Below are 21401 nucleotides of genomic sequence, written 5' to 3' on the forward strand. Positions count from 1 at the left end.
TGACACGAAAATGATGACCTCAAAAACGTGGGACACAAAAAAGCATTAAGTATCAGATCCGTGATGTACCATCTACTCTGTACCTCATCGGTAGTTAGGTTACGTTAGATTTTCAAACATAATAAATGCAGCGTGAGGAAATAGTATGTCAGTTATACTCTAGATGGCAATCCATGTATGATGTTATTTTTATATATAGAGTCCTCATTCTGATTTACTTACTTAATGTGCTCAACTACGAGAAGATCGTGTAGAATCGATGGACCCCGTTAATTTTCGCGTCTAATTTCAGTTCCGGGAAAGAAATAGAAGATGTCCGTTGTAAGTTCAGTGTAGATAAGTAAGAGCAAGGTTAAAAAAAGATGGAAGTGACTTCTTTAAGTGAGTAATCGTAAAAAATAAACATTATACTGTCGGCTTTTATGATGATTGAGAGTGGGATTATTTATAATTATTACATTTATAATTATATTTATGATATTGTAGTTCCTCTATAATTAATTTGTAATATGAAGATTCTATACACGAATACGTTGTCTATTTAAAATTAAACGTGTGAAAATGTAAACAGTTATCAGGAAGAGATTAAATTAGAGCATAAAACAAAATTTGTCTTTCTCACGTGACGTGCTATTGTTGCTGCATACATTTTGACAAAATTTTGTAACTACTTTATGAAATTGCAGTATTATATATGTAACTTACAAACTTTTGGTGAAAACATTTTATATAATATTGTGTTTTTTATATCTCTTGATAACTAATATGATTGTTTGAAAGTAATCTACAGCTTTTTAGGTTATGATGTTTTGTATGATTTGGAGTGGATATAGTAAATTTCAGCGTTTATTGAGATGTAATTGACGCAATAAACAGAGTGCTGGAGATGGAATTATTGTGAACTCGTGATAGAAAATATTATATTTTTAACAAAACGCATTGAAATCGCAAGAATTCAGCAGTATCCAGCAATGTAAGCGTCAATCACAGTATGCAAGAAACAAATCAAAGTAATGTACAGTATTACAATAACACTATCATAATGATATTATAACATAGTAATATTACAGAAACAATGTTGTAAGCCATACATATATATATATCCATGAAAAATTTAACAATCAATCTCTCAATATAATACTATTTATCTATTTTTGTATAACTGTGTATTTTTAAAATATCATTGCAAATAAACTCTATTAACCGAATTTAATATATTAGGCAATATACTATACGCCATCTATATAAAAGGAAGATATATAGTTATGTTACAGTTATATAAGGTTAGACTTAGATAATTATCTATAAATAATATGAATGTCATACTGATATAGCGTAGCTAAAACAATGAAAATATGAATATTATAATTTTTGGTTCAATTTAATTTATATATTTGCAGGAACTGAAAATATAAGTTTAATGTTTTATATTAATATGGCTTTCTTCACTTCATAGCCTGATCCATTTCCTATTATAAGTAATTAAAAATATTTAAATAGTAACTATGAATAAAATATTTTTCAATACTATGCTTATCGGAAATATCTTGACATTGTATTATATGTAATTTTATTTTTTGTTTTTACGTATGCATCATTAGGTATTGCTAATTATCTTTATTCTCAAAATATCAAACTAATCACAAATAGATACTTTGGTTACACAATCTGTATATTTCAAAATTTAAGCAAGGAAGATTGTTATTATTAAAGTTAAGTTAAGTTAAGTTAAAGTTAAGTTAAGTTAAAGGATATTTTTATTTTAAACATGTCTTCTTGCATGGATATAAGTTTATTAAGTATATTTAGATAAGAAGAAAAGATTATATCTATCAAGTGTATCGTTAAAGCATTTAAGTGATTAATATAACTATAGAACTATTACTTTCAATGTGATTCTTATCTTTTTTTATTAAATTGTTTCAATGATTCATGTAATTTATTTTGTGTTACATTTATGAATGAATTTTTATTTATTATCTGAGTTAAATTGCGGTATTCTTCAAATTAATATTATTTATAAATTTTCTCCAATAACAATGATCAAGTTAGATCAGTGCCTGCTATTACTTTATCTTTAGTTGGAATTATTTGAAATGAAAAAATTCTCGAGTATTTACTTTTCTAAATGTTAAATGTTATTTTCTAAGTATATGTAGCGTACGTGTGCAAACAAAATCTTTGTATGAAAATGCAAATATAGTTTATACATATATATATTTCACAATTTGAAAATTTGCGTTACCTTTTTTCTCGGAGAAATCCCGCGCTTCTGTATTACATCTGGTTGCAATGTTGAATTCATTTTATAACGTCGCATCATGAATTTCGTCACAATTATTTATGCATAGTACTATTTTGCATAGAATACTATAAAAATAACATAGTGTAGTGATTAATTACTTATTTATTACACTAATTTAACAATAACTATCGCACTGTGACGCGGACCAATGCGTTAGATTTGAAAATCCTAAAGCATTACATGCTACCAACCTTTGATCACTGAAGACGTCCTTTCCGTATATCAGCGCGAAATTGAATTACTACTATGTTTCAAATTAATATATTTTTCTAGTTTTATTCTTAAATTTAATATATACATATAGTAATTTATCATAAATGAAAAAGATGCGTCCTTGTTGTTATACTTAATTGATAGTTATTATAATGTAATAATAAATGTTATCAATAATTAATAATGATTCTATAAATAATTCTAAAAATTCCTCTCTCAATCATCACGAATATATATGAAGTAGGATATAAACAAAGTAACTAAAGTCAATGCAATGTTTGATACAAGTAAAGTTTCGAAAATTTTTCAGATTTTCAAGAAGTCCTTGTGGAATTGGACGAAGTTATAAAAAATGGAACATTCCTTGCCATTGATGGTGAATTCACAGGACTAAATTCAGGGCCCGATGCTGGTGCCTTTGACACACCTGCACAGTATTATGAAAAATTGAGATCGGGATCAATGGATTTTCTTCTAATACAATTTGGCCTTTCTGTATTTACATTCAATACACAAACTCAAAAGTACGAAGTTGATAAACACTTTTGCAGTTTTAACTGAATAAAATGTTTTCAAATTAAAATTTCATGCATTAATATTTTACTAAATAGATAAATATATAGCATATATATAATAGATTTTTGTAAATACCTATTATTTTTTAAGTACTAAATATTCTTGCTAATTTGAAAATTTATTAAAGTAATTTTTTATTCAGTTAAGTTAATAATCCAGTTAATAAGTATCAACATTTTCGGCAGCTATAATATTAATTTACTATTATAAACTGATTGTATGTTTGATTGCTTATTAACAGGGTGTTCGTATCTATGTATATTTCCAGATTTGTGTTAATATAATCGTTCTTTTTTTTGTAGGTACAATCAACGGTCATACAATTTTTACGTTTTCCCGCGTCCCCTAAATCGTACAGCTACGGATTTGAGATTCATGTGTCAGTCATCCTGTATGTCGTTTTTAGCATCGCAAGAATTCGACTTCAATAAACTTTTCAAATTAGGCATTCCTTATTTAACAGCAAGCGAAGAAGAAAAATTGATCAAACGATTGGAGGAGAAGCAAAAGATAAAGGATGAAACATTAGAGATTTTGCCTATTACGGATGTTGAGAGGCCTCAGATCGAAGATATTTGGTAAAAATAATTTTAATTTTAAACAACGTTTCTCCATCATTAATATAAACGAAATTTAATTGAAAACCATTTTAGTAGAAAGATGGATGAATTCATCACTTCTGAAGAAGAAGAACTAGTGATTGATAAGTGTAGTGCTTTTATCAGACGACTAGTTTATCAGGAAGCAAAGCTGAGATGGCCAAATAAATTGAGGATTGAAAGTAAAATGGAGAATTTTGGATGTAATCTCGTTGTACAAAGATTAGGAACTAAAGAAAAAGAAGAACAAAGGGAGATTGAAAAAAGAGAGAGAGAAAGAGAAGAAATTCAACATGCAGTTGGATTAAGTATACTCATGAGAAAAATTTCAGATTCTGTGCGTTTTGTTAATCGTGTTTAATTTATCAAGTAAGTAAGGTGTAATCTATAATGATACATATTTTTATTTCAGGGAAAGTTATTAGTTGGTCATAATATGTTACTAGATCTCTGTCATATAATACATCAATTTTTTGGACATTTGCCAGAATCATATTTGGAATTTAAGTCTCTTCTTCATGGTCTATTTCCAAGGTAAGAGTTTCCTACGTTTTTTCTGAACATTACTGTTATATCTTAATAAATATGATTATTATATATGATATTTTTTTTTATAGAATTTTAGATACAAAAATAATTTGCCATTCGCAGCAATTCAAGGAAAATGTACCATCGTCGAATTTAGGTATATTGCTAGAAACAGTTAGTAAATCACCGTTTAAAATTACAGAAGTGGAACCTATCGATGGCAGAAGTTATTCAACGCTGACAGAAAAATGTCACGAGGCCGGTTACGATGCATATATAACTGGAATATGTTTCATTGCATTGTCTAATTATCTTGGTTAGTAACTGACATGATTTTATCCTTAGAACATGATCTGTAAACTTTTTTCGCTAGGAATATTCTTTTTCAGGTTCCTTACAAAACCCCGAAGTGCCGATAGTTTTATCGGATTCATCATTACTCGACCCATTTCTAAACAAGTAGGTGTTATTACATTTAATATCATTTATCATGTCTATTATAGTGTTTAATTTATTATTTTGTTATAGACTCCTCATAGCAAGATTGAAAGATATTCCGTACATAAACCTTGTCGGAGAAGATCGTAAGTATCATTTTAAATCTTACCTTTTTATTCATATATTTTAAGGTGAATCTTATGTTAATAATATATGTTTTCTTTCTCAGCTAATCCAAATAGAGATCATATATTACATATAACATTCCCAAAAGAGTGGAGGTTTAATGATATATCTCAATTGTTTAGTCCATTTGGTAAGTATACAGTTACAAAATTCTTTCATTTACTCGATAATCCGCACCAACATTTATGTTATTATTTTAATGTAATTGATATAACTATTACAGGAGGTGTGCATGTGTCATGGGTAAATGACACGTCTGCATACATAGGACTATATCGTCGAGATCAAGTTAACGCAGTAATGAAAATTCTAGGTAAAACGAATACCTATAAGATTCAAAGGTATGCTGATTATCAAGCTTCTCTAGGGGTGACTGTTGGCGCAGGAGATCGTAAACGGAAATTATCCTCGCATGAGTAAGCATAATTACAATGAATACATATATATTTTTAGTTTGGAATCAAACTAAATCTTACATCACAGGTTTCTTAACTTTAAACAACCCTTGAATAACCTTTAACATATTCACTACCAGCATCACACTATCACCACATGTGTGATATTCAGATTTTATTTTTCAACTTTATATACAGGTTGTTAACGTTATTAGTACCCAGTATTTTTCTCGTAAATGATAAGTATGAGGAAAAAATGGAAGAGAAAAAAGATGAATGGTTATAAATGAACTACATATTCACGATAATATCTCTTTATGAAAAACAAGGAAAGATGAAACGGAGTACCTTTGTATCTATGTTTTCTTTGTCTTACATATGATAAATTCTACAAAATTAAAGTTAAAATATTTTTGAGTTTAATCAGTTTTCGGCCATGTTACTCTATTTATCTTTTTTTCGTAGAATGATAAAAGGATTCGATTTATGCAAACAAAAGGGAAGCCTTTCATTAAAAGAAAAATTAGTGCAACTGCAAAATGAACATGCATTTTTCCACTTGCAAAAAAGGTATTATCGTGAATACGTATTTCATTTACAATCATTCATCTTCTTTCTCTTTCATTCTTTCCTCGTACTTATCGTTTACCGTTTGAGAAAAACATTGGCCAAACTACTAATAGCGTGAACAGCCTGTACATGATTGTATGTATATGTCGTAGTAATAATTCAAAAAACAGAACATAGTATCCGGTAAACGTATTGCTTTTATTCAGTATAATGGCAAACGTGTTAAGTATCTCCTCTACACCGTCTATGAATCTTATATAAATGAAACTTTTCCCCAATTTTGAACACATAAGGCAACATATTTTGCAGATGTAATGTTGCACTATGTTGTGCCTGTTGATATAAAATTACCAAGTTTCCCTCGATAATTTCTCAGCTTCTCGATAGTTACGACTGTTTTTTCTCTTGGCTCGTTGATTTATTGCTTTTCGATCATGCATTTCGCTCAATCGCCGTAATTTCTATCGACTAATTTTATTGCTTATCGCGAACATCTGCAGCGGTATCTTCGATGAATGAGCATAATGATGGTAACGAGTGGCGGCACATAGCTCAGTCCATCATAGTCATAAGTTATCTTAACCAAGGATGATACTGTTGATGTCGCAGGATGCGGGATATTAAACGCTGGCAAGAGGTAGCGTTTCATAGTTTAAAAGAAGGAAGTTAACGCGTTATAGGAGACTGCGGAATGAGTTGCGCGTGTGCACAATAATAATTTCAAGCGAGCATCGCCGCAAAGCGGACAGAAGGGGTGTGGATAAGCAGAGGGAGGCAACGTTTCAAACTATAGTCGACTTCTTAGAATTTCCTGTACACGAAAGATTTGCATAGGGTCGTAGAGCTCATTTTAAATTAATGCCAGCGACGCTTGTTACACGCGTGTCTTGACTTCCTCTTTCTCCTGCTTCCCATGCCGCCTGTACTCTTCTTCTTTCTCTTGTGCTTGGTTCGTTCGATGCTTCTTCTTTCTTCGTCCACTCCTTTGCCACTTCGTTCCTTCTCGTGATCATCATGATGCTAAAGTCGCCAGTAAATCAGAGTTCCTCGCCCTTGCCGACGGAACTTATCGGATGCGCCGATCGAGTATCGATCTGGTGAGTATCAATAAATTGATCGATGCGTATTGAAAAATGACTTCTAAGCTATGATTAATGAACCTACGAGATTTACGAATGAAACCGAAAGAGGGAATTAATGTTGTTTCATATAATGTTAGACACAAGTACTTTAGTAAGTAGTAACTTGGACTTTCTCAATTATATGTTTTAGATGGGTATGTTGTAAATTATTCCAGGAGGAAACTTGTTATTATATGGTTGAAAAATTATATGTCAACTTTGACTTTTTGACGATGTTGTAGGAGTTGGACAGAGTGGAAGAAAATTATGTCTTTTCTTTTACCTTCATGTTACCCTACACATTTTAAGATATATTTAACGAAATTGGTTATTGGCTAATGTTATGCAGTTCTAAATAGATAAAACGGATATATATATAATTCTCTTAATCAATACAATTATTATTATACCGCAAGTTGGAAAATGGTTACAATTTGGTCGATTAATCAACGATATCCTTATTTATTATTAATCTTTATTTAAAAATGTACTTAATATTGATATTTTTGCAAGAAGAGATTTAAAAAAAAAAATAAAATCCTTCATCGTGTTTTTTCTACAAATTAAGCAATTTTTATATTCAGTGGATTAACTAGAAACCTTATATCTCAAACGTAGTACTGTCGAGATATTCCATGTAATATCCAAAACGATTGATTAGTCATATATAGATACATAATACTTTATAATTTATAAAATAATAAGCCAAATCTAATTTAGTTTTCCCAAAGCTTTTGCAAAATCCCTCGTGAGAAAGTAGGAAAGGAAATAGAGAGAATATTTTTCTTTTTTTATTGTTTGTTTGAGGTCACACGCACCTCTTATGGTTATTAGTGACCAAGTTGAGAATGATCAGTGGAACAAAACCTATCCGTATTAAATTGTACTATATAAACCGACATGTTTGAGGAAATTTAGAGAGAAAATGGTTTGTTTGGAATGAAAAGACAGCTCGAAACCGCCCGTAGAGTCGAATCGCGGCGACATATAATACCCTGCCCGATCGCGACCATTACGAGTACAAACGAGCCGCATTGCCCACGTGCGAATAAAAGCAAAAGCACGCTGGTATTAGGGTCTTGATTAGAATAATGTAACACGCTTCGAATAACGTGTCGTGTCGCTCGACGAGGACGCGACCGCAATGCAAATGCGCGCGTATGAATCAGTTACATCTGACACGTGGACAGCTACTGCGGATGGATTCTCGAATTGGAATCGGAGGATACACTTCTTTACTGAAAAAAAAAAGAAGAAAATGCTACATATGTGCTCGCAATCAAACTAGTTCGTTGGTGAGTATCCTGTACCAGTTTCTTCTATTCATTTTACCGTTTAGTTACTACGCTGTTGAATTATCAACGTTATACGTCGCACGAAATGATTAAAGATACTCATTCGTTCGACAGCTCTGTACATAATTAATGCAACACAAAATGTTGAGTATGTATTTAGTTAGGTACAGGAATTCAGGACGCGAGACTTTGATGATCTATAAGAAATTTGAAAGATTTTATGTTCTCTGGGAGAAGACATAACAGCTACTAATGATAACTAGACTGCGGATGTTCGTGTATTTATAGCACATAAACGTGCAAAAATGTATATACAAACTATCCATGGTAAAGTGCGTACTCTATAATTTAATATTTCAGGAGTGAAACATATCTCTAGAGATTCTTCATTTCCTTGCATTCATAAAAATCTGAATTTGCCAAGTTAAGAAAATTTTACGAAATTTCTAACGATAATTACTGCCTCTGTTGAATCGCTGTACATTTCTGTTCACTTTCTTTTTGACTTGTCTTACCTTGACCATAGGCATTTTTTATCAAAATAAACGGTATTTTGGATTCTGTAGGTTCGTCAGGAACTTCTTAAATTAACATCGTTATTCTATAAACAAGATTAATTAATTAATTAATTCTATTCATTTATAATATCTTCATAAATTCAAATTTAATTAATTCTTTATACTCCTCGTTATCAATAAATACTTAACATCGATCATTTCTAGTAAGTTTAGTTTCTACTGTATCCAAGTTTCATCGAGCATAACTTGTTAAAAATTACAATTTCTAAGCCCAAGTATTTATATAAGTACTTAAAAATTCACCCTGAAAAATATCTCCCTGCGCACAAGTTACAGGAATTTAATTCCATTCGAAATCACTTTCCTCGTTACAATCCCAGGACGGCACGCGAACATTTATTCTCCCCCGAGCGACAAGAACATTGTACTCTCGTAATTGCTTAATTACCCTCGCCATGCGTCATTCGCGTTTACCCGAATGTACCGCGCCGTGCTAAATGCACGGCTATTAGAATCGCAAATACGCCGTGGCCGCAGCGTATTATCGCGGTATTTATTTGCCAACTATAAATAAGAACGCCAGCAGATACAGCGACAATTTATAATGGTCAACGTGTGGCCCGGTAATAGCCGTATAAATTACAATTTGAGTTGAACACCGGCGCGCCGTTTTTTCTTTCTCAGTGGATCTCGCTTTCTTAAAACGCCATTTAAATCATATCGATCGGAAAAGTCGTGGCCTCAACACACACATACGCACTCGTCTGATTTCTTTGCGTTCTCCGACGTGGTTGCTCGGATCCGGTCGGAAAATTCTCCGCGACTTTAATCCTTCATTTTTTCACTCCCCCTCCGCGTCTGCTTTATGATTCGCCGAAGTACATAATGAACGTGCCGCAGCCGGACGCACGTGTATCTCTTACCTAGTCTTGGGCATGAGTGTTTGTGTGCGTGTGCGCGTGCATGGGCGTGTGCATGTGCGTGTTCGGTACTCTGGCATGCCCCATAAGCATATATCACTTGGCGGTACCAATGCATCACTCCGCAAACGCGCGCCAACACCATCGCGGACTGCTTCTGTGTCGCATACGACTTTTATCTGTTGCCGCGTTCTGGAGTGCCCCAGCTATCCTTCGGTCGTGTGCACGAGAAGCTTCTTTCCTTTGGACGAAGCTTTCGTGTCACGCGGAAACACCGTGCGCGACCAGTAATTTATCGACGATGTTGGTTCGCGTGCCGTGACTGCGCGCGCCTATCCACGGACATAGTTTCGATACCCTCGCGGTGCTTTATTAATTTTGAGTACTCTTGTTTGTTATTGTCGCTTGTCTCGTTTATTCTTCCTTACCAAGAAAGACTGGTCGTGTGTGATTATTCTTTTGAAATAGGGTTTGTTCTAGGCTTTACATCTGGTTTGTTCCTATGGTTGAGTGATTTGAGGCAAGCGGAGGTGGATCAAAGGTGGACGAAAGTGTAGATTGTAGGGAAATTTGTACGTTTGTTTTGTTATCGAAGTATCGCGAAAATTGGTTATAGCGTAATCGGGTTGGAGGTGGTTGATATGAGAATGAAAAATGATACAAGTCTCACCCTTACTTTATAATTGATAGTATAAAGGACTTTCAATTATATTATTCATTTTCGTTTATAGAAAGATAACGTTGCTGTATTAATTGAATAGCTTACAATGCTCGTATTGAATAAATATAGCGTACGTTATTCGAATATATTAGTCTGATTATCGTTAAGTGCGGTTAACGTCTGCAACAAGTTTTAACTTTTGTTCGACTTGTTTCGTAGTATATCCTTAATTACTCGTTAACGTAGTGTAAATAGGATCAGGCGGAGTGCAGTGAAACGTATTATGTCAGTTTTTCTTTGTAACGTTAGTTAAAAAGGAAATGTTATTGACATTATACTTTTAAAAACGCATTAATAATTTTATTATCGAGCAAGTAGGCATTTGCATTCCGAGGACGTTGATAAAACAAATCGAACAACGTATTATCAGTTTAAAATTATAATTTGCTCTGCAAATGAAAGCAGACGGCAATATCTCATTACCCCGCGTGTAATTAAAACTTTTCTTCGTGCGCGCAAGAAACAGCGGTGACGAAGAGTCTGGTCACTTTGCATATCTGGCGGCGTAACTACACCCTGGTGATTTCAATGGACAGCCCGCGAATCGAAGCAATTCGCGGCAAGTAATGACGATTTACGAGGCGGATCACTGTGCGGCTGTGCATTAAGCTATTAATATCAACCGGCGCGGCGGGACATTAACCCTCGGCCCAGCTAGATTACTTCCCACCTTCGAAAGGAATCGCACGTAGCACGCCTATTAAATGTTATTTATTGCAACGGCAATTCGTTTATTAAAGAGATTATTAGACATCTACTTCGGTTGCGTCGGTATCGAGCCGGTGAGTTGATCGCAATAAATTCCTGCTCGTCACCATGCAGCAAGTGGTACGAACGACGCGAACGTTGTAGCAACAGTGAGGATTTTTATTACGTCGAACGGCCATTAGGCAGGTCGAACTTGGTCGACACGGTTATCGAACCACGGGACACGAATTTATACTTCGATCGTTCCGAGACTGTTCAATAAATTTCATTTATGCCTCGTATGTTTCATTACTAATGCGGCCAAAAAAAATTGTCCCATTCTTCCACGTGTGTATATTAATTGCCACGATGAAACAGGTTACCACTCTCGACCACTCTCGTAATTACCTGCCTTAAAGCGGTTGATCCGATCTGGCCAATACGTAGCCTCTTCCAGTGCCGCAGATTAGAAAAAGATTAAAATTCAACCTCGTTCGGAATAAATTGGCTTATTACGGAAAAAGCCAGTAATAACGCTGGAGGATCGTTGATCGTCGAGTGCCATGCCGGTACAATCTAATTGTAAGTAATCTTCGCACGGTCAGAAGTGTTATTTTGGTAGATAAGAACCATCATTTTGTTTCTTTAGCTTTCGAAGCGGCAACCTAACGTTTTACCTATTTCATCGTAACCGTATGATTTTTAACGTTTTGTAGAACTCTTTTCTGCGACTCAATGAAAAGGAAGTATTGGTAATTAGTAGAGTATTAATAAAAGTATAATGTTTTTGCATCGTTTGATTCCATGAAATCAATTCCATTATATTTTAACTGTATGGCATAAATCTTTGAAAGTGAAGTTATAATGTTGTGTCGGTATTTTCTAAGTAAGATGTCAACATTCCCAATGAAGAACGAGGCGCGTTTTATGCAAGTGTCATGTTATCGGGTTGCATGAGATTGACAGAGAAAATAAGCGAAAAAGTGAGACGTATTATATCTGTTAGAAACAGTATTGACGTCTAATGGGTTGGCTTTATGGGAATATCTGATGATATTTTCATGCATTGAGATAATGTTTGTGGTTTGAAAAAGGTACTTGCACCTAGCAGGAGGTAGTAGATTTCCATGCATAATGCAAATACTTTAGAGCAGCTAGTATATCTTGTATCCGAGCACAACCCCTGTATCTGTATTATGCCTTCGGGATCGCGGCTGTAATGCGTTTAACATGCCTCCAATTTTTCTTTTCTTTTTGCAATTTATTTCTGTTCTTCTTTCTGTTAGAATTTAATCTTGAAATTAAGATTAATAAACTGTGGAAGACACAATGTTTGTATTGAAACAATACTATATGATTTTTATTAAACAAAGTTATAGTAAAATACAAGTAAACGTTATGAATGTTGACAGTTGGCTAGTTATTCTCAGACTGACTAAGTGATCCATGGCCCTTGAAAAGATTTTGAATCCCCACTCTCTATACAGTAATGAGTGTGACCTATGTGGATGCCTTTGTGGCGGCACGTGTCACGGAACCTTCCAGCAGCTTCGCGATGTAAAGCGCTATGCCGTCAAAGCGCGACACCGACGTGCCGAATGTTCCGTCCATATCCTTATACTTCTTCCGCCGAATTCTCGGAAGAGCATGCACGCGCTAGCAGCCGCGGTACATCTAACGAACGCACGCTAGTGGGGATAGCGCTGGGCAACGAAGGGAAGAATCCGATCGATCGATCACCTCATCTGTACGCGATTAATATCGTTGTATTCCAACACTTTCACTATCTTTTTCTTCAAAGTATGTATACTCGTTGGGCTGCTACCTCATTAGCGTTATTTCCGAATCGATTTCGCATTCTGGGAAATTAATTTTTTCTCTACCCTACTATCAACCTCTTTTTACATTTGAAATTATGTTATGAAGATCCGCATAAAATCCTTCGAATATCAAAGACAATTCAGGTATTTTAATTTGACGAGAAGAACATAAAGAGCTAAAGAAGTTTGAGAAAACTTTTATTACGAAATTTAACTCATCTTGTAGTTTTCAAATAGAATCGCATTCTCTCTTTAAAATATTATTGAAAATTCCAGGGCATCTACCTGTTTATGTATAGGCTTTCGTTTCAGATTAAACATAGACGAATATCTTATCAGAAAAGAAACTTGTATGGTCGTATGTAACAAATATAAACTCACTTCGTTCTTTTGATCAAATCATCGTCAGTCTTTCGGAATCTGTAAACTTTTATTGACAATAATATCGTATGGTCACGAATACTTGAAAAACTATGGGGCCGTAACTTGCATCCCTTTACACGCAGCACGTTGTCTCGATTCGAGACACGTTCGCATGCATTAACCGGCGAACGCGAATGGGAATATCTAGTTTCGGAATAATAATCGGAATGTCCTGAAATAATTCGAGCTATACTCGCATAGAATTCCTTGTTATTCAATGCTTTCGCGGAAGTTTACACAGATACGAGATACATATCCGCTGCACAAAGTTCAAGGTTTCGGTCTGCGATCTAATAAAATGCTTGGTAGTCACCCATTGTGTTTGTAGTTATAACGCAGTTACCATTCCGTGAAATGACGAGAGTTATGAATGTACTAATTGGTCAAGCACGTGGGCGCCTTATTAATACTGTGTTGCCAGTGTGTCTGATCTGTCTGTCTCATAGGATTGCTACCAGGGTTGTGACAATGGGATCGTACCTCCAACAAAATACGTTAAGGCTTGTTCAAAGGATAAGGACATTCTTTTCCCGTTTTCCACGATGATAGCCTCTTTACATTTCTGGAGTAATATCATATCATCCTGACGGTGCGTTGACCTTTTAATTGCGAAATTCAGTAAATTACAGAAACTCTTTTCGTACTTTCGCAATCTAAAATTTATATTAACAGCTTACGTAAATGAATAACTCAATTGTAACGTATATGGTCATTTTACGTCATTAATCAATTACTTTTTCTTTGACGTTAACAGTATATGTTGCTATGTGCGACTACTTGTTTAAAAGTTTATATATGTAATTGCAACATTTTATTGCAGAATTCATTTCAATCCCTTCGAAAGGATTAGTTTTAATGGAACAATACACAAGATGGAGCACTACTTGCGCGGATTGAGATTTGCTATATACTGTTGGAAGGGATGCAATGAAACGAGTATGCGAATCGTTGCGTATCTTAGGGAGATCGTAAATGACATATTTTACTAGAATGAATTATTTTTCTAGAAATAAAACCAAAAATTGAACGAATATGCGCTAATTTCTTTTAATATTCGCAATTACAGCACTGCCATAAGGTCTTTATCGTTTATATCATCTACCTGCGCTTTCTACACCTTTTCAAAAATATTATTTTTTATCTGCGCATCTCACGATTTTTTCTGCGGCAATCTAATCATTTCTGTACAAATTTGGTGACCAGGATATTATTTCTATTCCTATTTAAAAATCTTTTACATTTTTAACTTTCTCTAATTCTTTCCCTATTTTCTATTCATAATCTCCAAGATATCAATCAGGTCTAGATCTTTTCGATTACATTCGATTCTCTCACTTGTTATTTTCTCAGTTTCTCAAAGTCTTCCCGCCTTACTCTTGCTTTCTTTCTTTTACATTAACTGTCTCTTCCCTTATCATTTCTCTTCTATCTCTTTAAGAACTGGTATTTTCTTTCTGGAGAAAAATTCTCAACTCTTGGTTGCTCGACCGGCATCGTTGTTGCTCACTGTTATTATTGTTTTTATTATTAAGCAAGTATCGTATTTAGTATAATTTATCATTATTTCGCACGTTTCGAATCCACGTCGTTTATTTCAACGAAAACAACAAAAGATCTCTAATTACAGATTCATAGCAATCCGCATCAAACCCTTTCGATTTCGAGGTATACGCTTTCAAACCTGTTTCAGCCTCGACAAAGTTCAAGAATAGAGAAAGTATCTTAACGTGATTTACAACCATAAAAATGCACAATCTACGCAGCCGTTTCGACTTGTGAATACCGTCAAGTCAAAATATATCCTGAGTTAGGTTCGTTAACGCAGGGGAAGAAGGAGCGATTCGAAGACTCGTTAACTTCAGCCATTCCAGCTGGTGACATGGTTGATGTTCGCGAAAGGCACGGATTGGAAGAAAATTCCCAGTTGACAGGATATCTGACATTCTTGCACTGATCAGCCATACTTAACGACGATGTACACCGCATGCACGCACGTGATGCTGCATATTCATAAGTTGTGGTCACAGTTGCGGTAACATTTCCGCGGCAAGCTTCAACACGTGCACCGAATAAATTCTTCCCACTCTTTAATGCTCGATAGCGCACGACTAAAGGCAATTGATCTATTTTTTGCGTAAACTTTGCCCAATAATCGTGCTCGTTCGGTATAAAAATAATCGTACACACGCAGAGAGAGAAATCGGCGCCTTTTTATGCACGATCGCGAAATGCGTACGTAAACACGACAAATACGCGTGACTTGTACCCGTGAATGTTTCGAACGTTCGAGCACAGTATCCTGCGTATAGAAAATTTTACATATCTCAACATATTACAACAGTTAGACAGATACACAATAGGATATGGTTGCACGAAAATGATTGCATAATGATGTATGTAAGAAACGTTGATTGTACGATATCGCGTGTGGTTTACGAATAACAGAATTCTAACTTTGACTCGGTTGTTCTCTCAATTAGCCATTTGGTCCTTCGTATCAACGTATATACATTTATAGTAGTGTTTAGTTTGACTGCTGTAAACGTTTGGACTATGTATGATATTTGTAATGTTGTTTAAAACTGACGTTCCTCGATGATCGAAAGAAAAATTTCTCTTCGTCCTTTGCTTCGTATATTCTCTGTCTCAATGTATATGGTAGACTATAAATTATTCGATATGCGAATCAAGTCTATGGGTCGAGTTGATACTCTGAAGTTTTGCAAATGGCCGGAAAAAATAGAAATAACTCACACTAAAAGATAATTTATATAAAAATAGAATAACTATGTATTTACTTGTAGCGGTGAATAAGTGCCTCCGTACACTCACCATTAATGTAATTTCTGCATTGGCATTTAATGAATTTCCCAATAACTCTTTACGTCTTGTAACAAATTTTACTCGTTTACTTTTTAGGACATAGAATTTTTATAAAAAAATGTTATGTCAAAGAGGATAGCGCCTATTTTGGTATTTTTTGTATTGTAGGGCTGTCTCGCCGAAGAAAGGGGAGAACTCCGTGCCAACGAACGGCGTGAAGACTACTAAGGACGACGATGGCTGGGAAGTAGCCACAGGTAATGACTTCGAATTATCATCAGAGTCCATCATCCCTTGCTCCTATCCTCATGAACGATCGAGAGCCACGTCGAGGCCCCGTGGAAGTTATCACGAGGCCGTCGAGCCGCTCTTATCTGAGCAAATGAAGGTCGAGCAGAAAGTCAAATTAAAGAACAGCCTTAGTTTGCCTACGGATTTCCAGAACGAACGAAAGAAGGACGCGATGCCGAAATACACGATAATGAAACGAAACGCGGGATCTGATAACGATTGCAAGGTAGACGATACGAGGGAAGTTTCAAAAAGTACTGAAAATAAGTCGTCGAACACGGCCAAAGACGATCGTTATAATTCGTTGATATCAAGCAATCGTAACTGCAAGCTGGGAAAAACAAAGAAATATAATCCTAACAAAGGCACGAGTCAACAATCTGTGTCAATGCAAACTGGTTCGTGTAGCAATAAATTGCCTGAGAGAAAGTCTTCCGTTTCGACAAAGTATAAAGAAAGAGAAGCGTCAGTTGAACCTTCGTTTTCATTGAAAAAAACGTCTAGTACAACTTCTTCCCCCTCAGCTAGTCCTCATCTAGGAAACCGGACGAGAAAACAATCGAAAACGAAACCGATAGTAGAGAAATTCCATAACTCGAAAAATACCTTGGCGCTTGATAAAAAAAGATTTTGTTCAAATGATAAGAAACAAAATGATTCAGAATTGTTCTTTGATCCTTCTGAATCAAGTCGGATTGAACAACGATTCAGTACAAGCAAATGTTTGTTTATCATGTTGGCAAAAGTTTTTGCTATAATTTTTCTTTATTACATTGCGATTAAGACGGATTGAAGGAAATGAAATGTGATTTTTACTCGAGTTTCGAAGATTAATGCTGTTGACAACGCAATGATAGCTGATTGTTCCTGGTGCTCGATCGTCAATTCCTTAAATTTACTTAATTTGTTTCTACTTTAAAGCATAAATAGTTCGATGACGTGATTTTAGAAAGTATTTATTTTTTAATTCAAAAGAGGCCCTGGGTACTATACAGTCAAGGAGAGGAATCCTTGTCTTATGCTATATTGCTAGTATATATGATTTTCATTATTTAACGATCATGTTTTCTTTTGTATTTAATATTTTATACATTTGTTTTTATAAAATATTTCATTTGATAAATGTATAGAACTTGCAATTATTATGCAACGGAACTGAAATTGAAGCTACATGTGACGATATATACAAAATGCCTCAACTATCGTGACAGATATCCGAATGGTGGTTTCTCATGTAAAGATAAGTTAAAGATGCACAACAAAGTGTTTGTATATGCAACTTCGTTTACGAGGAGAACGATTTTGTCGAAATTCGATCTAGTTACACATCTACTGATTGTAAAACGAAGTCTCATATGCAAAAAGTTTGTTTTGTACTCTTTACTTCGCCGTAGGGAATCTCCATCTACCTATCCACGATGGCTGGGCGTTGTGTATACAATTTAACTAATGACCACTCTAAAAAAGCGGATATATAAATTGTTTTCATAAAAGTGAAATAATGACATTATAATAATTATCATAATAAAGTTCGATTAGAGCTCTTATATTATAAAAGTACGTGCTTTAAGACTTTTGCAATTAATAATTATTAAAAGAATGGATATACGCTTTTTAGGAAAATTATTTATCAGAATGCGTTTTTGAGGCATTTTTATAAACTAAGAATTTTATATATTTACATTTTTACATTTTATTTAAGAAAGTTTTTACACTCTTTTTTATATATGAGTCTTTTACATCCTGTTTAAGGAAAGGAAAGACAGAGTTGTTGCACTTTACATAAGAAGATTCTTTGTAATTAACGATTTACATACTGTAAGATAATACATTGTGAAAGACAATTTCGATTTTGTTATGTGCAAAATTTATGAAATTGTGGTCACTTGTAACTGTATTTCTGTGATCAGATTGTTAATTTATTGGTGTTGTATTAATTGATAAGGAAATTGTATTACTCAAACTTCTACGCTGTTTTCAAACAAAAATTTCAATTTTGTTTAAATTTGTACCGACTCGTGATATTTACCGTAAATTACAAAATATAGAACGAAATTACTCAAAATACTTCATTCTACTTTTATTATCGGATTTTACAAAATTATTTTATATTTCACCTGTATAATAGCAATATCCAGTTCCATAAATTGACAACTAAAATAAGTACAATCTTGTAATCTTTATTTTTTATAATGGAATGGTTAGTAGAATTAAAACTGTAGTATCGAGACAAGATTTGTTGTCTACGAATCATTCGAATTTTTTATAACACATTTGTTGTCACATATTAATGATGATATTGTAATGTTTCAAAAGAATGACTGTGAAATAGAAAGTTTTCTAATTTACAACACGTTAATGATATGTTTTATTTCTCTCTTTTTCTGTGTGTATGTGTCGAAATACTATATAAATTCACCTATGAAATAATCGATTAAAAATGAAGTATTAGTACCAACTAATAAACTCGAAGGGTTATGTCGTCGCGCATAAACCGATTTTTGTTATGTGCACAGGGAAACGACGCCGGAAGCGGAAGGACCGTACGGACGTAGCTGATGCACGAAAAACGAACCAGAAATTCCCTGAGGCTGACTCTTGGGAATAGCATTATTCACAAGAGCCAAGTCTCAGATTATAACATATCGTCCTGTGGAGAGACGGTGAATAAGTTGGAAAATGCTGAAACATTTCGACTATATTTTATTGTATCTTATTTCTTGTTCATAATATCAATATAATGATATCAATAGTAACTGAAACTTTGCACGGCACTATTTTTTTCTTTTTATGCACTTAAAAGCATTAAACATTTACGATTAAAAATGTAGATGATTGATCCTCTCGTTTCGTTTAATCGCTAAATTAAACAGTGAATCGTAATAACACGTTAATCAAAAGTTAACATTATGTTTTGTAAATTAGCATTTTTGATTAAATTTTATATTTATACGTATGAGATCAAATATTTTCACTAAACACAATTAGTACAAATATATGTATTCTGATCTGTGAATTGTACATGTAGCTAAATAGCCTGACGCAGATATGTACTCATCTAGTTTCATGTCGAAACTGCTTTATATTGTTAAATACTTTGGAATAAATATACGATTTGACGAAATATTTTTTCTATACATCTGGCAGATTACATATAGTCTATTATCAAATGTAACACTAAATGGATTAATACAATAAAGCACTTGCTGAAAATCAACATTCCGTCGTGCTATTTATTTCTTGAAAAGACCCCTATATTTTCATAAACATCGCTACTCATAATCAGTGATTATAATTTTTTTTTGATACTTTTAATACATATAATATAAATTATCGATTAATAATATAATAATACTTATAATTTTTTATTACTATTCTTTTACTCATTCGTTAGATTATTTAAATATTGAAATATTTAGCTATTTAACAAATATTAAGTAGTCAAGCTCTCGGTTCTCTAAACACGTTGAAGATTTTGTATCTTTTACAATATATTAAAACGCTCGGTGTATTTTCTAAAGGAGGTCATTTTTCTCTAGAAGCTGTCAATTTGCATATATATTGGGATTTAATTGCCTAATCCATAACATACCGTAGATATTTATGTATTTTTTGTTTGATTATTTGTTTTTAAGAGAAAGCACTTTCAAAGAAGTATATGTGTTTATTTCTTTGACACTTACAAAATTTGATATTTTACTTATATCGTGTTATCTGAGAAAAATTCGAATATGTATGTTTCTATGTTTATTGTATCATAAAATACATATCATATCTTGCACGATGCTTTCGCAAACCTGTACTAAAAAATGGAAGTAATTGATATTTACAAACTAGTTCCCATTTGCGTGGGAAATATCATTGGTAGTTCATTAAAATACTACTATTTAATGCAACTTTTATAGAGTTACTAACCAACTAAAAAATCAGTAGTTTCTAACAAACTTCTCGTGTATATCCTGTTCAATTAACGTTCTTTAACGTGTTCGCATCCTCCTGCAATGCTATTCTGAATCATTCGAGAATTTTAAGATATTAATAAGAAATTAAAGGTTCAAGCCTCATAAATGTTTAGGTTTACGTATGATTTGCATCCGAAATATTTCATTACATTTGCATGCATTTGAAACCGAGCATTTCTTAGAGTCTGTTGAAGCAATAAAACACCATTTAACACGTTCACTGCTTACGTTCCTGATTCAAGTTGGTGCGTACTTTTACGACTTACAATATGGGAATAATATCGACTTAGACACAGGAGGCAAATTATCAGGTCATACCCATAACTAATGTCTTCTCTTATTTTGCGCTTTGAATTTCCAGTTAAAATTTACAACCAGCAATTAGAAAGATTGTAAAATTGATATCTGCAAGAAAAGTCAATGCTAATGAGTAATGAATGAGAAAGGAATTTTATTTTATTACGAGCGTTAGATAAACTAAAGAGAATGTGTAATTGAAAATTATTACTCCATCCACTTTATTTCTTAGTTAAGTTTATTGTTAGCACGTATAAATTATATAAACCCTATAAAGAAAATTAAGGCTTCAATGATTTTTTGGGAAATTAATTATTTACCGAAAAAGATGGAACAAAGAGTTAGGAATGGGTTAATTATTACAAATATGTTCCTATTAATAAATTTAATACTTGATTATAATATTTTTTTTTATTAATTTATTAATACATTAAATCAATGTAATATTTCTAATTTATAAGTCCTATTTTTGAACATTTAACAGTTACATACATAAATATTACTTATAGAATAATTTGTGAGAAAGCCACAAAATTAAAAAATAGTTTGTAACAATTCATATAAATGCATACGTAAACTCTTGCGATATAGAAATAGAATAAAGAATTTCTATAGAAATTATTTCTTATCCTCTATTATTATAGGAAATATTTGATTTCACTCCGAGATAAAACGAAGGTATAAACAGGCGTCGAAAATAATCGTAATTTTTT

At 33.4% G+C, this 21401-nt stretch overlaps 1 protein-coding gene across 6 annotated transcripts; it reads left to right on the forward strand.

Moving 5' to 3' along the window:
* The first annotated feature begins 211 nt into the window (after positions 1-211).
* LOC138179436 (poly(A)-specific ribonuclease PARN) lies at positions 212-19646 on the forward strand. Of its 6 annotated transcripts, none has more exons than XM_069112236.1 (12): positions 212-381; positions 791-1010; positions 2829-3042; positions 3397-3672; positions 3748-4030; positions 4106-4227; positions 4311-4537; positions 4611-4680; positions 4750-4805; positions 4889-4975; positions 5069-5261; positions 16307-18908. In XM_069112236.1, the coding sequence occupies exons 2-12, from the start codon at positions 992-994 to the stop codon at positions 17220-17222; spliced, it is 2463 nt and encodes an 820-aa protein (XP_068968337.1). In that variant the 5' UTR covers positions 212-381; positions 791-991; the 3' UTR covers positions 17223-18908. The 6 variants fall into 6 exon arrangements, with proteins under 6 accessions (XP_068968337.1, XP_068968328.1, XP_068968364.1 ...); XM_069112255.1 differs by lacking the exon at positions 791-1010 and adding an exon at positions 18946-19646 and having other exon boundaries at positions 214-381; positions 16307-16395; XM_069112273.1 differs by lacking the exons at positions 791-1010; positions 16307-18908 and adding exons at positions 13762-13904; positions 14136-14346 and having other exon boundaries at positions 214-381.
* Positions 19647-21401: the final 1755 nt, after the last annotated feature.

This window comes from Bombus flavifrons, chromosome 1 (assembly GCF_040668555.2).
Source record: "Bombus flavifrons isolate JBK064 chromosome 1, iyBomFlav1_principal, whole genome shotgun sequence".
NCBI classification, from domain to species: domain Eukaryota; kingdom Metazoa; phylum Arthropoda; class Insecta; order Hymenoptera; family Apidae; genus Bombus; species Bombus flavifrons.

Bases quoted from the DNA above. Each gene is read 5' to 3' on its own strand.
- LOC138179436 (XM_069112236.1), top strand. The intron at 3,673-3,747 runs GTAAAAATAATT...AAACCATTTTAG, and splicing joins CCTCAGATCGAAGATATTTG to TAGAAAGATGGATGAATTCA. The intron at 5,262-16,306 runs GTAAGCATAATT...TTTGTATTGTAG, and splicing joins CGGAAATTATCCTCGCATGA to GGCTGTCTCGCCGAAGAAAG.